The sequence below is a fragment of the Artemia franciscana genome, chromosome 9 (genome assembly GCF_032884065.1).
Source record: "Artemia franciscana chromosome 9, ASM3288406v1, whole genome shotgun sequence".
Taxonomy (NCBI): Eukaryota; Metazoa; Arthropoda; class Branchiopoda; order Anostraca; family Artemiidae; genus Artemia; species Artemia franciscana.
Genome location: NC_088871.1, coordinates 32,177,025 through 32,200,351, shown reverse-complemented (window position 1 = coordinate 32,200,351; position 23,327 = coordinate 32,177,025). Strand labels below are relative to the sequence as shown.

Here is a 23,327-nt window from a genome sequence, read left to right as displayed (position 1 = left end):
AGCTGAATATTGTACTTGCCTAAAGTTTATCATCTCCTCCAATAAAAAAGGAAAAAAGTTTGGTTACGATATCTAAATGCATACTTCCTCAAACCGAAAAATAGCCCTTACTTTTCCAAGTGTGATCGGGAATATTTAAAAATGTCTTGGAACAGTGCCAACTAAAATATAAATACTATTCAGAAAAGGTAATTCAAAGACCGAACATATAAAATTCAGAAACTGAACCTCTTTGACTAAACCAAATACTTACGCAGAAAACAAATGTTTTTATAATAGTGTGTCAGACTCTGAAATAATACAGGTGCGTTTACATACCTCTAAGGTAAAAAATACTATAAACATCTCCTTCTGATACAAATATTTCAGTGGATGCGTTTGCTTGGATTAGTATGCTACATGGAATCAATTGAATTTCTAACATATATTCTTTCCTGGCAAAACTTTGACAAGAAAAGGTTAATATGTAGATCCCCATTTGTGTCTTCTTTTTTTCGTAGACTAGAAATGTTTTTAATTTTTTATGCTCGTATGCGGGCGGGGTCTTGTCCTCTCTGATCGTAAAAACCTCCAAATTTTCACAAATACGCTCTTATTTTTTGTACAATTTGCCTTAACTTTACATTTTTACCTCCTCCCTCCTCCAAAAAAATTATTCAAGTTCTATAGTTTTACTTTTATATTAACTTATTCATAAAGCTTCCTGAGGCTTATTTTTCATATACATAACTAATATAAAATATGCTCAAATTCTTCTTCTTCCAAAAAGTATTAATTCCCAAACAATATGTGGGACCGTGACATTATGCTTTGACTCAAAATTCTAATATGGTACCAATCAATACAGACAATTTGATAACTAATGATTATACCTCTTACTCAATAGCACGAATGCATTCACAGTACAGTTTAAACTGGTATGGTCGATTAATATCAGATAATTGAAAACCACAGAACCAACATCTCGACCAACTGTATTTTCTATCTAACAGTATGACACGTTTAAAACGACTGAAAAGAAAATCAACAAAAGAAATGACATAATAATAATTTATACACTCCGAAATACCAGCTTATACTGTTTCAGCTTAAGGGGAGGATGTAAGAGAAGCTACTGCTGTGATCCCTTGTTTAAGTCGACCAGTCACCGATTACATAAAATTGACTTTCATTTTTATTGCAGATAGCAGCTTTAGTAGACCCTTAGAAGAGAAAGCTTTTACAATGGTCTCTCTGGAGATTATCTCTTGTAACTATAAGATGGTCATTTTTGACAATGATTGAAAGTAATCAACCCAAACAGGTGAGTAAATACGGAAGTATAGAATGAAGCATCAGACTGTTTCCGGTTCTTCTTCGCTGCTAGGCGAGCGCACAGATGGCACAGCTGAGAGTCTTGAGGAAGTAATGAGCAGGTCATCGTTTTCGTCGTCTGAAACGTCGTACCAGGGACGTTCAAGCCGATTTTTTTTCCTCATTGCTTTTTCTTCACGCAACATTCTCTAAAAAAAGAAGAAGTAGATTGAAACCGTGTTGAAAAAAAAACGAAAAAATTTAACGCGAATTACTTTTTTAGGAGCTGAGAAATCCTTAGCTAAACATCAAATATGGATTACATTACACTTATTAATATCTCTATGCATGTTTAAATGATGCGGAACATTCAAAATTCCACACTGTAGGGGGAAGGAACATTTCTTCTCTTAAGGTTGTTCCAAAAGACAACTATACTGTAAGGCAATTGCTTATTTTTTGTTATTTTCGTTCTAAAAGCACATAATTTGAAAAAAAAAAAGCTGATTCTTGGTATTAAGCGCAAGAAGACCCAAAAAGTTGGGCCAAACCAAGAGTGAGAAGAATGAAACAGTAAAATTGTTAATTCTGTTCAAATAGATCCATCCAATTTTAGAACACCGCCATTTTAGGATGATGAATAGTTATTAACCATTATTAAAAGGTAGAACCCACTGCAGCTAATCTAATATTTATTTCATTTCATCAATACTTATTTCATTCATTTATTTCACACTGCCCTTCAAAATTAGTGGTTAGGAGCTGCACTATTGAGTTGCTGCCTACTGAGATTCAAACTAGAACCAGTCAGATTACTCCCACCCTTTTTAGTCATAATAACGTAAATATAATTAACAAAGTACATAGTAAATAAGTATCTAAGCATAAGCATATAATAAGAAAACAAGTATTATATGTAAGTAGGCTATATTAGTATATAAGCATCTCACATATACGTAACAAAGGTGACCCATAAGGAACGCTGTTACTAATTTTATAACATATTATGATATATTATAAGTGCTTTTACGGAAACAGATTTTCTCGCTGATTTCAAACAAGAAAACAAAAGAACGAAAAATTCATGCAATAAAATCAGCAGATCGATGTAACCAGGACGAGTATATATCTCCTTCTAGTCTATCCAGTGCATTGAGCCTAAACATAAAACCGTTTCATAGACAGCGCAATAGCGTTGTCTACGTAAAGAGCGAAGTGGGTACGATGTGCTATTTACTTATTTTGTTGATGTTGTTTTTTCTTCTTAAGAAGGCACTTTGTATGGAAGGAGTTGTCGTAGAGACTTCTGGAAGGGCTCATTTGATAGGAAATTGGAAGTTCGAGTGCCTTTTTAAAAGTCAAAAGTGACTGGGTTGCACCCAGACCCCCTCCCACGCACTTTTCCCTAAGTTCATCAGATTAAAATTTTCAGATAGCCACATTGTTCAGCATAGTTGAAAGTCTACATGCTATGCCTCTTGTTATGTAAACATCACAACCCTCAGGGCAAGGGCTATCGTCCATCGTTTATATATAGTATTTGCTATCAGAAAGGAGGGCATATTCGTCATTTGGTGTAACAAAAGGTCAAGGGCATTCAGGTGGAACTTTCAGGGAATGTTGAAGAGTGTGTTGAACTAAATCGAAACACGCTACGTCCATGAAGATTGTTAAAAAGGCTTATCTAAGGAGTGGCTTAGAGAATTAAGCTATTATTTTCCAGGAATTATGAGTGGGATGATCAACTGATCAAGATGCAATGTGTACGCAACTACTACTACTAGTACTAGTACTACTAGTACTGCTAGTACTGCTAGTACTACTAGTACTACTACTACTACCACTACTACTACTACTACTACTACTACTACTACTACTACTACTACTACTACTACTACTACTACTACTACTACTACTACTACTACTACTACTCCTACTACTGCGAAGATTACTATTACTAAGTCTAGGGGACGAAGAAGAAAATTATAAGGAATACTGAGGTAGAATTTGAATTAAATCAAAACCTACGATGTGCATGCACTTTATAAAAGGGGCGTTTCAACAACATCTTACTATATTGGAGCATTATTGGAGTAAAGTTGAAGCCTATTTGCATGCTACTCCTACTACTATTTTTACTGCTACTACTACTACTGTTACTAATGCTACTACTACGAAAGTTAGAGTATTAAGGCGAGAACATCAGGGAACGTTGAAAGCATGTCGAGCTAAATCATAACAAACTATTTGCACGCAGGTTGTAAAAAGGGCGTAACAGCGATGTCCCAGGAACTACTTAGGATATAAAATTGAAACTTTCAGGGCATGTTGAGGGGAAATTTAAAAAAAAGGCACTAAGTGTAAACTCCTAATAATTGAAAAATAGTAGAAAACTCCTACTGAGGTTAAGGGTATTAAGGTCAAGCTTTCAGGAATTGTTTAGGGAGATGTTGGACTAAATCAAAACACACTTTGTGCATGTAAGTTATCAAAAAGATGTATGTAAAAGGTCTAGGCACCAGCTTAAGCCATGAAGCTGAAACTTTCAGGGTACGTTGAGGGCAATGTTCAACTAAGCAAAAAGCACTACGTGCATACTACTGCTTCTACTGCCCTTACGATTACCGCTACTACTGAAGCTAATGATAATAAGGTGGAACTTTCAGGGAATGTCGAAGGGGATATTGAATTAAATCAAAGCACAATATAAATTTAGGGTGTCAAGAAAAGCATATAAGCAATATCTTAAGAACAGACAACAGTAATAAGGCTACTAAAGGTAAGGATAAGAAGGTGAAAATCGTAAAGTATATCAAGGGAAAATTTGAATTAAATCAATACACGGTATGCCCAAGAGGGTTGTTAAAAGGGCGTATCAACAATATTTTAGGAATGAACTGGACTATTAAGTTGAAACTTAATGGGCACGTTGTGTCGCGATGTTGATCTATCCCAAAGGCAACATTTACATGCTACTACTGCTACTTTTATTACTACTGCTGCAACAACTACTACTGCTAAAGCTAAGGGTATTAAGGTAAAATTTTCAGAGAATGCTTAGAGGGATACTGAACTAAATCAGAACACATTTTCTGCATATAAGTTGTCAAAGGGCGTGTATATCCCACGAAAGGTCAAGGGCACCAAGTTGAAACTTTCAGAGTACGTTAAGGGGGATGTTGAATTGACAAAAAAGGCACTATTTGCATACTATTACCACTTTTACTACTACAATTACAACTGATACTACTACTACTGCTACTATAACTAATACTTTAGCCGGTACTATTACTACTACGACGACTACTTCTACGAGCATTACTAATAGTACAATTGGATCTAAGAGTATTACGGGGAAACTTTCAGAGAATTTTGAGGAAGATGTTGAACCAAATCGAAAAACACTATGTCGATAAAAGTTATTAAAAGGGCATAATAGCTATATCCCATGAGTATCTGAGTGTTAAGTTGAAACATTTAGTGCATGTTAAGTTGAATGTTGAATCAGTAAGATACTATATGCATAATCCTACTGCTACTTCTACTTATACTACTAATGCTACAACTAAGGGTAAGGGTATTAAGGCACAACTTCCAACAAATATTTTGAGGGACATTGAATTAAATTCAAACAAGCTATGTATATACACACTGTCAAAATGGTGTATCAGCAATGTCTCAGGAATGGCTTAGAGTATTAGGTTGAAACTTTCAGGGCATGACAAGTCGTATGTTGAACTAATAAGAGTGCACTGTGTGCATACTACTAGCAAAAACACACTATGTACATACAAGTTATCAAAAAGGGCGTAGCAGAAGCATATCAGATATGAATTAAATTATTAAGCTAAAACTATCAGGGCGTAAGGAGGGGATATTGAGCTAGACCAAAGAGGCAAAATGTGAATACTATTACTGCTACTACTATCAATATTACTGCTACTAACTCTAATACTAATCTAAATGTTCATACTATTACTTCTGCTAATATAACTCCTACTATTGCTAACACAAAGGGTATTAGCAAAACTTTCAGGAAATAGCGATGGTGGTGTTGAACTGAATTAAAACACACTATGCACATGTGGGTTATCAAAGAGGTGTATTAACAACATCCGAGCAACACCTTAGGATATTAGGCTGAAATTCCCAGGGCTACCAATAATACTACTACTTTTACTACTTTCTATTACTAATATTGCTACTATTACTACTACTATTGAACTAGACCAAAATATTTAAAGTGCATGCAGGTTGTCAAGATATCTAGGCGGTACATCTTCGGGATAGAATAGGGTATAAAGTAAAAACTTTCTGGGAAAAGTCTAAACTTTCAGTAAAGCCAAAATCTAGATTTTTATAGAAAAAAACCGAAAATGTTTAAAATATTATTTTTTTTTAAGCAGTGAAAAACACTATGTCAATTGAAAACAAACAGAAATTAAATAACTGAGTCAAACTAAAACGAGCAGAAACTATGAGGAGTAGGGCTGACACGCTCCCCCCGAGCCATCTAAAGACCAGAATGTAATTTGCACTTTAATGAAAAAAATACATTTTAAACGTTTTCTCTTTTTAACTTTATAAAATCCGAAATTACAAGACTTTCGAGGATGAACATCAATATAAATTAAACTGTCAATGCCACATTCATTTTTTTTTTCAGTAATATGGCTTTTGATGGTGATCTTTTTTTTCATTTTTTTCGGTATTATGAAAATCCTTTTCAGTAAAGTAAAAGTTAACGGATTGTTTTCAGTAAAGTACAAATTATATTGTGGTCTTTAGAAGGCACAGGAGACGTCAGCTCTACTCTTCTTAGTTAATGCTCGTTTTAAGTTTGACTCAATTATGTTTTTAATTTCTGTTAGTTTTAGGTTACATTTATATATCTATTGTCTTTTATGATAGTTTTAAGATTGAAGAATTATTTGACTTTACTTCTGCTCGTCTTTGGGCTAATGTCTCTTCTTATTTTTCTTTGAAAAACTTCCTTTGTGAAAATCTTTTCGAAATGTTAATAATCATTTTAAAAATAGAAATAATCCAACAGTAAATTTTATTTTCCAAAACATGGTTATGTAGCTTCATCAAAGCCTTACAGAGTTACAAAACTGAAAATAAAATAAATAAAACTCTTAAAATGCCAATAAGCTTTCAGTAACTGTTGGCTTCCTTGGAATGAAAGCAACAAGACTAGCAGCATATAATATAGTAAGGGCATACCCCAAATTAAACTGAAATTAAACCATACAATAATGGGTAAGATATTTAGTTAAGTTGTTTTTCTATGTCTTAATTAAAAGTTTTCCGATATTATATAATTTTATTTCGGTTGAATTATAAATGCAACATCAATCAACTAAACACCAATGTTATATTTAAATTTCAAACGTGCACCGTACATAATACAACTGTATAATGTGTCAAAAATTGAAATAATTTTGATAACTTAATTTATAAAGAGGATATGGTAATATTGCGCATGACCGAATCTCAAGCTAGACACCTTTGTTCTTGGCTCACTCTTCAGCTAGATTTAGGCTGCGACAAGGGTATTCGACTATAGTAACATCACTTGTACTATATATAAAGTAATTGGAACATCAGTTGTACCGACATAGCCCAATTTAAAAAGCAACTCTTACCCGTGGAATCCTTTTAACTTGAAGCATTTCAGGTCCTTTCTCCTTCTTTCCTACTTCTAACGGGGGAGATTCCGCTTCTTCTTTCAGAGCTGGACTCTTAATAATGGCCTGCTCGACACGACCAATGAGTCGCCCCTGCCGTTTATGTTCGTGCCGTGGCTGATCGGAGGATTGTTCTTGCTCTAATTTAGGTGTGTCAATAGGAGTAGGAGATAAGCGATCCAAATGCTGAGGAGGAGTTTTGGCAAGAGAAAATGTTCCTGAAAAATCGTATGTTTAATATTTCTGGACCGATTCTTGAAAAACTCTAGTTTTTGTATTTTAGTGGAACCTATGATAGTTTTGAGAAGGATTTGTTCCCTATAGGAGTAGCTGCAGCCTAACCAAGAGTCTGGGCAAGAAAAAAAGCCAAAGAAATTGCCTCATGAGAACAGATGGCACTGAATCGGTAATAATAACGTTCATTCAAACTGCTGAAAAGTAATCTGTAAATGCAAAAAATTTTTAAGAAGTTTCGAAAAATAGCGCAAAACCCCCCAAACATGAAGCCAAATTGAAATAAAAGTAAAAACTTTAACCCGATATTTATAGTCTCCCATCTTAAAAAAATAAAGACATCCTGCTTTTGCATGGGTTGCACTTCTTTTTCTTTTTTCTTCTTTGAAGGTTATTACATAATACAGATGGTCGTAGGTAAACGAATTGTAGACGTTAAGCAAATCAGGTAGTGCTATTATCGTTTTTCAAAATACTTCCTTCGCCTCCCACCCTGGGCACTGAACTCGTTATCTCTAATCGTTATAATATAACTAATCCATGCACTGCCGCTGCACCTCATATTGTGAATTTTAAAGGTAAACTGTCACACGATATGTTGCAGTAGAAAGATAATGGCTACAGTAGGAAATAAATATTCTTGTCTAAACCTGTTGAATTAGAACTTTTTTTCTTTTGTGTATTTGCTGATGGTGGAATCCGTCTAGTTTTTTTTTTTTTTTTTTTTTTTTTTTTTTTTTTTTTTTTTTTTTTTTTTTTTTTTTTTTTTTAAGAACGGGTTTTAATAAATGATTAATTCATAAGGGATTGTATGGAAGCTTTACACTTATAGCTTCAGGTTTGACCGAATTATACCATCAAAATTGCGCTTTTGGGTACCATCTCTTGAACAGGGAGCGTTAGGAAACCAATTAGTCTTCTTAAGAACAGTATTGCTGAAATGTACACAAATGCTGTAACACCAGATGAGGCAGTACCACATGTAACTAAGACTTAACATCTTCTTAATGTCGTAAAAAGACGGCCAAAGGCAAAAAATAAATCCTATGTTGACTCACAAACTATTTGTAAAAACTGATGACGGCGCAGTGGATAAGCCACGCTTGACGCTGGAAAGTTTGGTTCAATCATACCAATTTCAAGGAAAGTATTCCATTATAAGTTGTTTGCACCACGTTCGCGGGTCACATGACATCAAAATTGTCACTTTAGGCACTATTTCCGGAACCGTGAGGATTGGAAAAGGGATGGTGCCACTCAATGAAGGTATTTTTAAGGAGAGTTGATGGAATAGATATACGCTGGATGACAAGATGAAATACCACATGAGACAGTCACACAAGGAAATCAATACTTGATATCTTTTTACTGCAATACACAGATGAATAAGGACTGACATCAAAACTAATGTGGACGTCCACATAGTTTTTAAAATCGGAACTGATGGAAAGATATTTGAACGTCATATGGCATTCAAAAACGCAACTCTTGGGGGCATTTCTGGAATTGGAAGGCTAGAAAGCTCGTTAGTCCATTTTCCGAAAAGTATTATTGGGGGGAATTGCCGAAACACACAGACTGGATACACAGGTGAAAAGCTAGATGAGGCAGTGCCCCATGGTACTGAGAATTGTCGTATTGATATTCCTTATAACTGTTTTTCCAAAAAGATGAATGTGGAATCAAGTTGCTATATGCTAGTATGCATTAATAGATAAAAAACCAAGTTTTGTTTTAACCATTCAGACCGACAGATGCCGGTAGATGGCATCTGTAACTAACAGTCAACAGATTACATCACACGGGCATATATTACCAAAAAAAAAACCATTTACTTCAGCATAGCAGTTTGATAACAGCAAGTTATCATATAATTAATTGTATTTTGCCACAGATCAAAAAGACACCTATTTACAAATGTTTTTTGATTCTTTATATAGTCGCCAATAAAAGTGGACAAGAGAAGAAATTGTGAGAAAGTGCTAGTGTTAGATATAGATACTACTTTCAGGGATAGATCCATAGCCTACTCCAGGACCCGGGAAGGTATTTACAATTCTCTATTTTACCCATTCTTTACTTGTAAGGCTGGAAAGCTATCTGTGGAGACAAGCAATTGATACCTATTTTACATTAAAAAAACAACACATTTGAAAGCTAATAACGACGCAGACTATATTGTCTTTCCATTATACGAACAATAAAGAGGAAAATGAGTAATTTTCAAGACGTACTGAAGTACAAATGTAGTACAAATTAGTTGAATATTTTGCCTTTATATTTAAAAGCTGCTATCTACAATTAAGATAATTAAATATATATATAAATTAAACTTAAAATAAAAACAAGAGCTCATATGACACTTGTGACGAGGTCGGAAGTGCCAAGAGCTCATATGGTATGAGCTCTAGCAAAATTCTAAGAATCAATAGATTGCTTTAAAAGGAAAATCAGAGGCTTAATTTCAGTCGCGATTTAAAATAAGATCTCTGAGTCACGAGGTCCTTTTGAATATCAAAATTCATTAAGATCCGATCACCCAATCGTAAGTTAAAAATACCTCAATTTTTCTAATTTTTCCTCTCTCTTCAGCCCCTCAGATGGTCGAATCAGGGAAAACGACTTTAAAAAGTTAATTTGTGCAGCTCCCTGACATGCCTATCAATTTTCATCGTCCTAGCACGTCCAGATGCACCAAACTCGCCAAAGCACTGAACCCCACCCCCTAACTCCCAGAAAGAGAGTGGATCCAGTCCGGTTATGTCAATCACGTATCTACGATATTTATAAGCGTTTTCCAAGATTTTCGGTTTTCCCTCCAACTCCCCCCACTGTCAATAGATCTGGTCGGGATTTGAAATAAGAGCTCTGAGACATAAGGTCCTTCTAAGTATCAAATTTCATTAAGATTCGGTCACCAGTCCTTAAGTTAAAATACCTCAATTATTCTACTTTTTGCAAATTAATAACCCAATTATATCAGTTCCAATAAGTTCCAATTATATCAATCTTGCATCTGTAACTTGTGCTTATTCTTTCCATCAAGTTTCATCCCGATCTCTCGACTCCAAGCGTATTCCAAGATTTCCAGTTTCCAAGATTTCTGATTTCCCCCCCCCCCCAAACACTCTATGTCCCCGGATACGATTCGAATTGAAAATGGAGCATCTGAGACATAAGATTCTTCTATATATTAAGTTTCATTAAGATCCGATCACCGATTCCTAAGATACCTCGATTTTCACGTTTTCCAAGAATTCTGGTTTCCCCCCTCCAACTCCCCCAATGTCAACAGATCTGGTCGGGATTTAAAATGAGATTTCTAAAGCACAAGATTCTTCTAAACATCAAATTTCATTAAGATCTGATCACCCGTTCGTAAGTTACGAATACCTCATTTTTTCTAATTTTTCCGAATTACCCCCCCCCCCCCAACTCCACCAAAGAAAGCGGATCTGGTCCGGTTATGCCAGTCACGTATCTTGGACTTTTGCTTATTCTTCCCACCAAGTTTCATCCTGATCTCTCCGCTTTAAGCGTTTTCCAAGACTTCCGGTCTCCTCCCCCAATGACACTGGATCCGGTCGGGATTTGAAATAAGAGATCTGAGTTACGAGACCCTTCTAAATATAAAAAAAATTCATTAACATCCGATCAATCCTTCATTCATGAGGTATTAAAAATACCTCATTTTTTCTAATTTTTAGAATTAACCCTCCCTCCAACTCCCCCAAAGAGAGCATATCCGTTCTGGTTATGTCAATCACGTATCAAGGACTTGTGCTTAATTTTGCCACCAAGTTTCATTCCGATCCCTCCACTCTAAGCATTTTCCAAGATTTTAGGTTCTCCCCCCCCCCTCCCAACTCCCCTCAATGTCACCAGATACGGTCGGGATTTAAAATAAGAGCTCTGAAACATGATATCCTTCACCCATTCACCCGTTCGTAAATTAAAAATACCTCATTTTTTTTAATTGTTCCGATTTAACCGTGCCCCCACTCCCCACCCCAGATGGTTGAATTGGGGAAACGACAATTTTTAATTTAATCTGGTCTCGCCTGCCAAATTTCACCGTCGTAGCTTACCTGGAAGTGCCTGAAGTAGCAAAATCGGGACAGACAGACCGACAGACATACCGACAGAATTTGCGATCGCTATATGTCACTTGGTAGATACCAAGTGCCATAACGAGAAAAATAAAAGCAACAATTTTTTAGATCACCTTAGCACACATGATAGAAAGTTACAGTTTACCAAAGAAAGTGAAGATGCAAATAAATATCTTTTTTTTAGATCTGATAAAATAAGTTTTACTTTTAATAAAAAGCCTCTATAAAATAACAGATACCTTCATTTAAAACCCAATGAGGCATCACTAGACAAAATGTTTTGGGAGGGGGTAATGGATTTCACCGTCTGGCTGGTCATTTTTACCGATTAATTTGGTAATATTGCTTTTATGCCCCACGCAAGTTAAAAAGGGTGTTGTAATTTCTCTCGCGGATTGTGTCCCATAGATTTGCTCAGTGTCTTATATCCCAGAAGAATCAAATTTTAATAGAGATGTACTCATTGGAAAAATACAATTAGTATTGTATTAAATAGTATGGCTATACAGACATTGTCCTAAAAATTAAGACATCTTATTCCGTGATGTTTCCAATAAACAAATGTAATTTATCCTTCCTACATACCAAAAATTACAACAAAATTAAGAAAAAAGTTTGTATACAGAATAATATGTACGTTCTTTTCACAAAGGATTAAAAAATTATGAGTTTCTTCAATACTGGTAAAGATAAGACACTATTTACTCGTCAAAGAGGGATATATCAAATACCCTTTGACTGTGGCAACTATTCTGTTGGCAGAGCCAATCAAAATTTCATAAAACAACACAAATATAGCTTTAAAAAAGTTTCAAAATTCTAGCAGCATTTCTATTCCTTCTGGTCCAGTTTTGAACAACCATATTCTCAAAATCCAATACTTCTTGAAGACACCACCCTCATCATTAATGATCTAGGTATTGAAAAAAAATTTTCGAGAGGCAATTGAAATTAAACTTATGTTAAATAATAATATATCTTTAAATAAAGACTTAGCAAAAACACACTTAATACCAAAACGCAAATTTAATCATGATCTAAACTATTGTATAACAAAACCTATCACTAATTTTAATGAATGAATGAATTCGTTTTATTAAATCAAAAAGACCTACAGGGCTAGCTGCCAAAAAAGCAAGACATGATTTAAAAACTTGCCCCTGAAATATTTTTGTCTGAATGAATTACCTTGTTTACCAGTCCTACCTGAACTTGCTTTAAGTCATGATGTTGGGACTGTTTTATTGTTGGTTCTAGTTTTCTCGTTTTTTATCGTAAGTTTAATTTTATATTTATTTTGATCATTTGTAGCGTTGATGACGACTTTTATATATAAAGCCGAAATATTCAATTAATTTCTTTTAAATTTCACTGTCTTTAAAATTCCTCATCAAATTACACAATTTATTGTTCGTCAAAGAGAGAAAGAAAAAAAGAAAGAAACAAAGAAACAAAAAAAGAGAAAGAGAGAGAGAGAGAGAGATCCTTACCCTTAAACGGCGGATATATGCCACTAAGACTCTCGGGACGAGATAACGTGTCAGATTTGGATGCAGAGCTGGCAGGCCTTATGACAATACCTGAGTCTTCAGAAGTGCCAACACTCATCGCTTCAATCTGAATTGATGAATGGGAGGCGGTGTTTTTCAAATCGTGATTGCTCTTACTTAAATGTGACTGAAGCCTGAGAGAAGAAGGAGGGTCCCTTGGTTGTTCAAGATCATCTCCACATGGCTTATGACTAGAAGAATTTGGTATGGATTCCCTTTCGGGATCGGGTGGAGCTGGAGGCAGGACCTCTCCTAAAGGGACACTTGAAACTTTGTCTTTTTCTTCTGTTTGAAATATTCCGACGTTATGAATTTCCCATTCTAAAGAGTTCGATTTTTCATTTTTTGTTTCTAAGGTTGGAGTAAGCAAACTTTGTTTCAGGATATCTTCTTCTGTTGGTGACAAAAGTGTTTCAAGAGACGGATAATGAGACGCGGACGCAGGTTGTGCCATCTCTTCAAACATTTGAGACAAACCAGCAACTCTACCCTTTGGGGATGCAACTTCATCTTTCACTTCATCAGTAGGTGTGTCACCTTCAGAAGCTGATGCTTGACTGTTGGCATCAATTGATTTCTCCCTTCGTTTATTCCATTTTAGCGACAACTTATTAAAAAATCCTTTCTTCTTCAAACTCACGTGCTGGTTATCAAACTCAATTGGAGGTGGGAGATGAAATTCTTCTCTCCTTCCATCAGGAATGTCAATACCTCTTTCCGAGTCACGAAAAGTACCTGCTAATAAATCTGGTTCAGGAAACTGAGCTCTCTCTAACACTGATTTTGCAGTGCCCTGTTCTCTATTAGGAGTTGATTGAGATTCCGGCAATAAATTTCGGAAATCTCCTTCATCAGGGTCAGATCCTGACGGCTCAATAATCTCGAGGACTGATGCATTACCACTCTCAGATACTAGCCGTATTTCTTGCATTTTCAGTTTAATCTCTTCTTTGCTTATTTTTCTTGCTTGCACACGCACAGGTAGAGTGGCGCTGGTTTGATCATGTCTAGAACCCACACTTCCTCCATTATCTCCTTTCACCCTAATATTTGCTACATCTGTTCTTGTTCTTTCAGAAGCTCGACGTTTAGGAGACAAAGGCTCTACTCGTGGTTCGATACAAACTCCATCCACCTCCAAAACTTTCCGCAAACGAGATTGAGGAGCACAACTAACAGACAGAGGGCTTGTTGTTTCATATAGAGGTATGCCATCAGATTCGCTAAAATACTTTGATTGGCATAATGAAGGTTCGTCAAGAGAAGACTGAGAGCTTGAGAGATGATTCATGTCTAACTTCATTGTAGTTGGTGCAATAGCGATGCTTTCTAGACGACATCTATAAAAAGAAAAATGTATGTAAGTAAAAAAAAAAAAAAAAATCGAACGATAAATTCGAGAAAATGGGCAGCCAAACAGGTATGAAACTAGAAACATACACAAAAAAACAAGATAGACAGATAAATTGCCGAGTACAAGTTATTTATATATTTATTTATCGGAGAAAAAAAAGAAGAAGAAGAATAAAAAGAAAAAAGAAAAAAAACACGCTTTGGGTGGAGAAGGAGATTATTTCTACGGGTTTTTATATTGAGCCAATACATTTATTTTTGTTAAGAGAATTGGCAGAAACATAATAACAGCTGTATTTCTAGGAAAGGGCCTGTAAATTGTCTGAATAATCTTACATATACAAAAAGAAAGTAGCTTTTAAATTCATCATTAAATTTCTAGCAAAGGGACAAGGGTACAGTAGTTCTCACCTTATCTGACTCAAATCCCAAAATGAAAAATGAAACTGGAATTAGCAAGAGCCAAATTCTTCACAAGCAACTTATTACTGAGCATCTCAGACGCTGAAGTCCACTTTCAGTATTTTTTAGATTTTGGGGTGGAAGAAAGTTTAGCCCAGGACTTGGAATTAACAAAGGGACATTCCCTAAGCCTGGGGATTAGTACCCTAAAGCTAACAGAATTGTTAGGCTACCTAAAGCGGAATGAATTTTGAAAGTTAATTTGACGAAATTCATACTAAGATCCCTTCAAACACAATATTAAATTCAAAATACTACTGCTACTGCTGACAATTCATAGCAGCACCAAGCCACCTGAGATCATCACAACTACGCATGCTCGATCTCCAGCAATTCTACTATTACCTTTACTCTTTACTCCCTTCCAAGAAAATTCTCCCTTCTTCAAATCGTTCTTTATGACTTCTTCCCAATCCATCTGAGGACATACTACTTTTCATTAAGAGCTAGATGACTCCCATTTAGAGCTAGTAAGCAAATTGCTTTGCTATTACCGATATACAGCTAACATCCCCATAACCGCTAAATTTGTTCATATCATGTTATTATAAATGAACTTATTTAAAGTTTTCCGAAAGTCACTAGGTTTTTCTTCTTCATTAAACATTATATTTACAATTTTCAATATCTCATCTCCAACTTCGTAGCCACCCTTTTTCAAAAACTTATTTAACAGGGTATCAACATTCACAGTATCGTCATTTATTATTCTTTTAAGTTTCATCTCTGATTCCTCTTTACTAGATAAATCTTCATTCACTTATAAATTATCAAAACCATTTCACTATTTTATAACATTCCCTACACCTTTATTACGGTTTACCAAACTCTCAAAACGTTCTACCCATCTCTTCTTAATATTCGCTCGCCACTAGCTTTAACCTACATTCTATCCTACTAGCACTCATGCACAGTGGCTAGCGAACAACCTAAGCAAACTCCAAAAAAGCCTAGAAATGTTCACTGCCATTCGATCAATACACTAAAGCCATAACTGGCAATTTTCACCTTTTCCCCCAATTTTTTTTCACTATATAGATAGTGGATTTTTTTTTACTATCTAGATATTTATAGTTAGATTATAGATGCAAATATATTTTATATATATGTATATACATTATATTATGGATAGGTCAACTAGATATTACAGATACATAGATACAGATTCTATTAATGTTATAGATAGATTATATGAGGGTAGTTCCGAAACTAGTGCCGCCTTTTTTTTTGTATCAACTTCAGATATCCGAGTCATATGTCATTAGTGTAGTGGTAATGCTTTAACCTTCCGTTTTCATTCGCAAGTGACTTCATTACTCGTAGATAGATATATCACATAGATAGATGAATTTTAATCCTCAATGGTTCAACTGACAATGTACAAAGATTAGAAAACAGTAAACTTCTTGATTATTAATTTGTCCCACAAATCAGATGTAGTACAATCCACAATCAGAAAAGTTCAGGCATTTCCGACTGTAGCACATGAGTTCTATGCTTTTCTAAGGAAAACAAATTGAAAATTATAATTACCACATGTTAAGGTTTAAAATAAAAAAAAAAAAAAATAAAGTTGAATTCCATTTCTGAAAAAAAACAAAAAACAATCCAACTAGAAAAATTTAAGACAGCCGTTTTCCAACTATGATTTTCACTCCAACAAACGACTAGAAACTCGGTATAAATTTACGTTAAAGTGAAGGCACTCCCAAGTCCGTGGCCTCTTGCAAAAAGGGCCTCAGTCCATTTTTTTCGAAAATGAGTCTAGTATATGGTTCGAAAGAGCTCGAAGAGATCTATCGATTGGCCTATTCAAAATGGAACTATGTTTAACTCTAACCGAGTTATAAATTGTTCCAAAAGGGCACAAAATATAGCGTAAGTCCTTTTTCTTCCACGTTCGGAACAATTCAGCAACTTCAACTTCTCCAGCGAATTTCGATCGAAAAGCTAACTAGGAATTAGTCTTTAAAGTTTCTTAAATTCTGAGTTGTGAGAAATACCTTTTCTTTGTGCGTTTTTATTTTCATTTTGCTCCCATGTTATTTTAGTATAAATGGACTTAAGCCCTTTATGCGGAACTCCACGGATGCGAGGAAAACGAAATATATTTTCTTAGAATATCAAGATCCACAACGGTTCCAATCACTTAAAAATTCAACAAGCATAAGACCTTTTCTACTCCCATTGGAAAGTTTCTGCAAGCTGGTCCCTGGGAAATTACTACAAGTGGCCTTGAATCTAGGGTTAGCTATAATTCTTCCTGATCTCAGGAATTGCAATTCGTCCTGATCAATAATTCTCCGCAAAATACTAATTTCTGTCCCTGTTTCTCTTATTTGCTTTTCTGGCAGTACCTGATAATACCTAACTAGAATATAGAAGCTAGGTCTTTCTTTGATAATCTCAGATTTTAATCTTCATTTTTTGAATTACAAGTCCTCCTGATCAATAATTCTTCAAAAAATATTAATCTCTGTCCCTGTTCCTCTTATTTACTTTTCTGGCAGTACCAAACTGGATTATAGATTCTGTATCTTTCTTAAGTACTCTGAGATTTCCAGCAGCATCAACAACAAAGACGATATACACTTTGACTTGGCAATCACCTGAATTCGTTTTACCATTAGAAATAATTGAACCCTTTAAACCTAAAGATGTAAACAAAGAGTACCTCAAAATCTCCTCCGGTGTTGTATCACCATGCTTCCCCTTAATAGAGCCAAGCCTGATTCGCTTCCAAGCATCTTCAGCAAGCAAAAGCTTGTGTTCCATGTCTGCTAAGCCTCCAGAGAACCATCCACGCTGGGCTGCTTGCCACCTTTCATGAAGGGATTCGACAACAGAGACAGTTTCCTCAAGAGTTTGCCTGAAATAACTTACGTTTATATAAAATTAAAATACGATTAACCTAACACATTGAAAAATTATAAAAATACCGAAACGCTCAACGAGGAAATTTCTCTCTCGGCTAATTAAAAAAATATAGGTAAAGTTTATCTACGTTACAGAGCATCACGACCCGTATCCACAGAATCTCGAGACTGTGATATCAACTGTCAGTCCAAAACTAGGCTTAAAGCATTTGACCAATCACGCTTATGCAAATTAAAATGCTTCTTCTTCTTTTTTCAGCAGGCTCCTATTTTCAAGAAAGGGGTAGATTATCAAGGAGGCACACTCGTGCCTCTTTAAAGAGGCGAACCACGACAATGTTAAGCGATCTTCGGCTCCAGTGGTCGCAGAGGGGTGGATTTTTGTTTTGTTAATTAAAAGAGGGCCTTTCCGAAGCCAAGAGCGGGGGGTTAGGGGGGCGGCAGCCCCCCACAACAAAAAACCTGTACAAAAGTCTTTAAAAGCGGGGGGTTTGGGGGGCAGCAGCCCCCCAACTGCCTCTCCTAATTCCTGTACGTTTTAAGGTTCGATTTTGGGACGCAGCCTCTTTAACTCTTTAAGAAAACGAAGTTTTTTTCATATTATACGATATAGAGTAAAGGCACATTTGATAAAAATTAGGGATGCGATCGTAGACATCTTGATATTCAATGCACCCCATAACGTCCTGATTATGTGTGCGCATCACTTAAGGACTTGCGTAAGGGAAATTAGGCGTTAGAACTGGTTCACAATAGCTAAGAGAAAAAAAATGCCAAGAATAAATTACTTAAGAGACCCAGGCCCTTAAGGAACAATATAAGATCACGGTTACTTCAGCAGCGTGATGCGGGGCTTACTCAAGTTTTACTGAAATAGGAACATAGTCAGAAACAAGACAGCCAGGCAGCTTTTCGCTGATTCAAAAGCTGCAGTTCTAAATGATCAAAACTTCAAAATTAGGTTCCAGGAAGGAGTCTTCAAGCTCTTACCTTCCCAACCGCCCCCTACTCGTAAAGCAATATAAGGTGTTGTGGAACAAACCAAGAGTTGCCAGTTTGTCAAACAAATATTTCTAAACGAAAATGTTCTTTATAAAACCGTTTCCGTACCCACTAACACGATATTCTCTTAAATCATCTCAAATATTTCAAATTTATTAATATTTAAATTTAATATATAAATGTAAAATTTATTTTAAAAAGGTTTCAAATTAATCGAAAAAAAAAAGTTTGCGATAAGAAAAACTCTGCGAAGAGCATTCATTGATAATAATAAATAAAAAATTAGTCATTCTTTTATGCCAGTTTTACCAAAATATTTGATTTGGAGCTCAGAATTAGCGAAAATTGGGATTTGCAGAATATGAAATTAAAAGCATCCAATAAGGAATGAGCAGAGCAGTTTGTAAACCAACGATTATACAAAAACAGTTTTAAATGGTGAATTTTGGTCATTTGAAAACGGAACAGTTTATAAGAAACATAAGTTCCACGAAAAGTATTGCCATTTTAAAACCAAAAACGAGCATGAATTGGCTAGTATAACATATCAAACATGTAGCCAGTAGAAATTAATAAAAACAAATAAATGAAAACTAAAACAAACGTATTATAATGAACGAAAAGGTCAAACTTAAAAAAGAAAAGTTATCATAAGTAACCGTAGTGTCGTCATCTTAAAACCCAAGAGCCTAAAATGTCTTTTCCGCTTTGCTGAAAACTGAATAGAATATATACCTTGAAAATTTTGTCAAGCCAACGGATTTTTCCATTAATCTAACGAAGTTATTACACATTTGAAAGGAACAGATTTAAAAGGAAGAAAATGCTGAATTAGAACGAAGCATCTTAAAATAGTAAAACTAAATTGATTGCAAAAACACAAGTTATATCCATAGATTTTGTTGCCGTGGTACATTAATTATGTTATTTAAATCATTATTTATTTTCCATAATGCGCAAATACCACTCCAACCTTGGGGGGGGGGGGGGGGAGCAGCAGCATCATCACTTAAGGTACTTTTTATTTTTCTTTTTTTTTGAAGTCTGACTTCATTTCTGAATTTCAATTTGTTTTAAGTCTGATATCTTATATAAGGTATTTTATCATGTCTAAAGTTTTAAAACAAGGCTTATTTTTCGTTGAACAACTGTATTTTATAATTTTTAGTTGAGCTCATTTTCTGGTAATGTTTTGTTCTGCAAATTTTGCATAATTTCCTGAAATACGCAACCAAAACCTAAGAAATACTCCAATACGAACTCTGCTGGATATTAATTTTAAAAACAAAGTTAAATTAATATCCTGATGGAATAATTTTTCTGATGGAAAATTATTTTCCTGATGGAAAATAATTTTCCATAATTTTAAAAACTCCATAATTTTCCTGATGGAAGTCAAGAGCGAAATTGAAACTTAAGCGCTTACTAGCGCTTTATTGAAAACACAAACCGACGCAACAAAACTTGGAGGGGCCGCTAAGTCCTTAAGTAGCCTGCAGAAAATAAAAGACTAATTTGTGACCCCTCAATAGTCCTTCACCGGTCATGAAATCAATTAATTTTTGTATACAACTTCAAACCTCCAAAAAATGGAGCAAGCTAGGTATTAGCAAGGCGCTAGTTCTTCAGAATTCTACAGATACAAGGAAATATTACGAGTCAATTTATTTAGACGTTTTGTAGATGTATGTTGCATCGACTGTGAGACAATAGTTTCTGTTCGTTTTAAGTTTTAATTTTGTTCTTTAAAAACGTTTGTTTTCAAACAAATTTTTGCTCGTTTCCAGGTAGCAATAAACATTACAAAAGATTTTTGTCAAACATAGGCGATGCAACAAAGAAGTCAACATGAGTTTTTGTTATAATGGGGCATTAAATAAAGGTTAAATATAGGACCTATCTTAAACTTCCCCACTAAAAATATGTGCAATTTTGTCACGCAAACAGTCCATGGGGTGAATTATCATCAATGCCTTTGCGGAGTTTGAAATAAAAAAAATCAACTATTTGTAAAATATCATCCCAGATAAAATACATAGAGATATAAGAAAACTCAAAGACACTAAAAGATTTTAAACGTATAATGAATATAATTTACAGAAATTCATGTTAGTACCATTGCAAGTTTTAGGCCGTAATACTGCAGAGAATTTTGAATTTCTCGAAATAAAGCATACTTTCGTTACTTTTTGGACTTCAACATTTTAGGACTGGTCACTAAAATCGCAATGTCATGATTATTATAAAGGTTAAAACAAAACAAAAATACACTGAATTCAGGAGTGGGCATTGCTCACAATACCAACCAAATAGCGGGCCAGTGTGTGATGTCATATGCTTTCTTAACTTACTTTTACAATTAGGATAAACAAACATAACATTCATCGTCATTCCTGAATAAAGTTTGAATTTGAGTGAAAACATTTTGCCACTATACAGTTAATTTTTCTAAATTCGTTCTTTTTTTTTAATTTTCACTTAATAAGGGTGCTGGGAGAAGGGGCATTCAAGAGAAAGATTTTAAGGTATCCAGTTAAAAATTTCCGGCTAAGGAGATTTCAATGGTACACACTGTTGTCCCTTTTCGTATACCCTTGAAAAACTGTTTTCGAAATTATGTTTTACTGTTAGGATAAATATAAATAACAGTTGTTATTCCAAAATCAAATTCAAAATGATTTTTTTTTTCATTCGGCAGTTTTTTGTTGTTGTTTTTTTTTTTTAAATCGAAGTTTTGAGTTTGGACTTACTACAGGGGATGAGAGGGGGAGTATACAAGAGGGAAATATGTATGCCTCCTGTTAAGAGTTTCTGATCACGCACATTATAATTTGAACCTTTTTCATGCTTCCTAGCCTTTCAACTGCAGAAATGGCAACAAAAATATCATTTTGGTACCATGTGGCACTTTACGATGTCATTATCAGGATGAATTTACAAAAATAATGTAGATATGATCAAGAGCTTAGAATGAGGCAATAGGCATTTGTGTACGATTTTCCAGTAGCCTCTTAGTCCTGCTAGTCAGCAGATGAGTCATAACTTGGAACACACTGCAGCGTTCTGTCTGCCTCATTTTTCAATATGGGGGCTAACAAAATTGATGTTTCGTGGCACAACATGGCAGGGAAAGAGGGAATGCCATGAGTAAAAAAAATCGAAAGAAAAATTGTAAGCTTAGAAATATATGCGACAATAGAAAAAAGACCTAGTGATAAAAAACAGAAAAAAAAACTGATTGAATTGTACCACAGTTTGTACATAGTAATATTCATCCAAGCAAAAAACATATCACTTTCAAGCAAGTTCTCAGTCTTAAGTTGACACATTCATCATCACTTTCATTCCTTGTGCTCAACGGTGATACAAATTTTGTCAACCTTTTTTTATCGGGATATAGAGCTAAAAATTACTCTACAAAATGTCTGTCTAAGTTTAGCCTTAAATTTTTGTTATTAACAATCCTTTCATATGGTCCCATGTCCAGAAATATTCTAAGTTAATAATTCAATAATCCATTTTAGAAATATAGTTCTATCTTACCCAGCACTATCTGAAGCTTTTCTATATCCCGACAAAATAATTAACGACTCTTCACACGTAAGAATACCACCTTGTCAGATGGGTTGCTTTGCTTGAGGATTGCCCCCTCCCAAAGATGGCAAGGGGGTATTTGTCCTCTCTTAGGTTTTAAAGAACAACTTTTTAAGAGGTTTTATTGAAAAATGCCTGTTTTGTATTTTCACTGAAAAAATTGAACCCAGGTTTCAAAAAATAAATCTTCTAACATTTCCGTAAATTAGCACTACTTACACCACTGTGTTCCCCCTCCCTCAGTGATGACCATAAAATAAAGCTGTAAATAAATCTCTAAGCTTTAAAAAGTCTTTTAAAGAAATATTCAGGCATCGCACCACCTGTAAAATAAGGAAGCAAATATAAAAGTTTAACTTTGCAGGAGCCCGAAAAAGAGGCCTAAACTGTTGAATTGCGGCACAAAGGGGCCAAAAGTGAAAGTCAGAAGTGACGCTGCTGATATTAATTCACAAATTCAGGAACTGTGGAAATAAATTTACATGTTGTAACATTAGTGCAAACTAACAATCCTTTCATACGGTCCCATATCCTGAAATATTCTCGGTTAATAATTCAATAATCCATTTTAGAAATATAGTTCTATCTTACCCAGCACTATCTGAAGCTTTTCTGTTGCCATGTAATCGATCTCTCAGCACGGAAGCTTCACGGTGAAAGGCTCGTAACTCAAGAAGCAAACCTTCATGCAACGTCATAACATCTTCGTGAAGACGCCCTAGTTCACGACATAGTTCATCTCGCTCTTTTGCAAGCCGTTTCCCCACATTTAGCACATCCCTGAAAACCATGAATAGATACATAGGAATAGTTCAGACTATGTTCAGTGCAAGACTAAATTTGTATATTCACAGAATCCCCACAAACAACTAACAATAGAGGGAGAAGAAGCCAGTTAATTATAATTTCCTATATTCAGGATTTGTCCAGTTGAGGAAACACAAAAATAGAAGAAAAAAAAACACTCTAAACATTCTTCCTTTCACTTAAATGCAGAACCCATTTGACACCAATAACTGAAAACACTTGATTAAATTTATTTTAACATTTTATTTTTCTTAGTGCGACAAGGAATCAGCATCTATTATAGTCACTAAAAATAAACAGATAAATAAATACTGGCAATAAACGACGGAACTAGGCTAATTCCCCTCCCACCAA

The 23,327-nt window shown here is 34.9% G+C and overlaps 1 protein-coding gene across 2 annotated transcripts in view; it reads right to left on the bottom strand.

Moving 5' to 3' along the window:
* Positions 1-956: 956 nt before the first annotated feature.
* The window catches only part of LOC136031279 (uncharacterized), a 94,576-nt gene continuing 72,205 nt past the window's right edge, over positions 957-23,327 (bottom strand). The window contains exons 7-11 of one of the 2 annotated variants that reach the window (XM_065710720.1): positions 22,758-22,946; positions 17,369-17,563; positions 12,820-14,219; positions 6,942-7,201; positions 957-1,502 (exon numbers count right to left, since the gene is read on the bottom strand). In XM_065710720.1, the coding sequence (XP_065566792.1) occupies positions 1,335-1,502; positions 6,942-7,201; positions 12,820-14,219; positions 17,369-17,563; positions 22,758-22,946 (2,212 nt within the window). In that variant the 3' untranslated portion in view covers positions 957-1,334. The remainder of the gene's footprint in view (positions 1,503-6,941; positions 7,202-12,819; positions 14,220-17,368; positions 17,564-22,757; positions 22,947-23,327) is intronic. The other variant, XM_065710721.1, reaches the window with a different exon arrangement.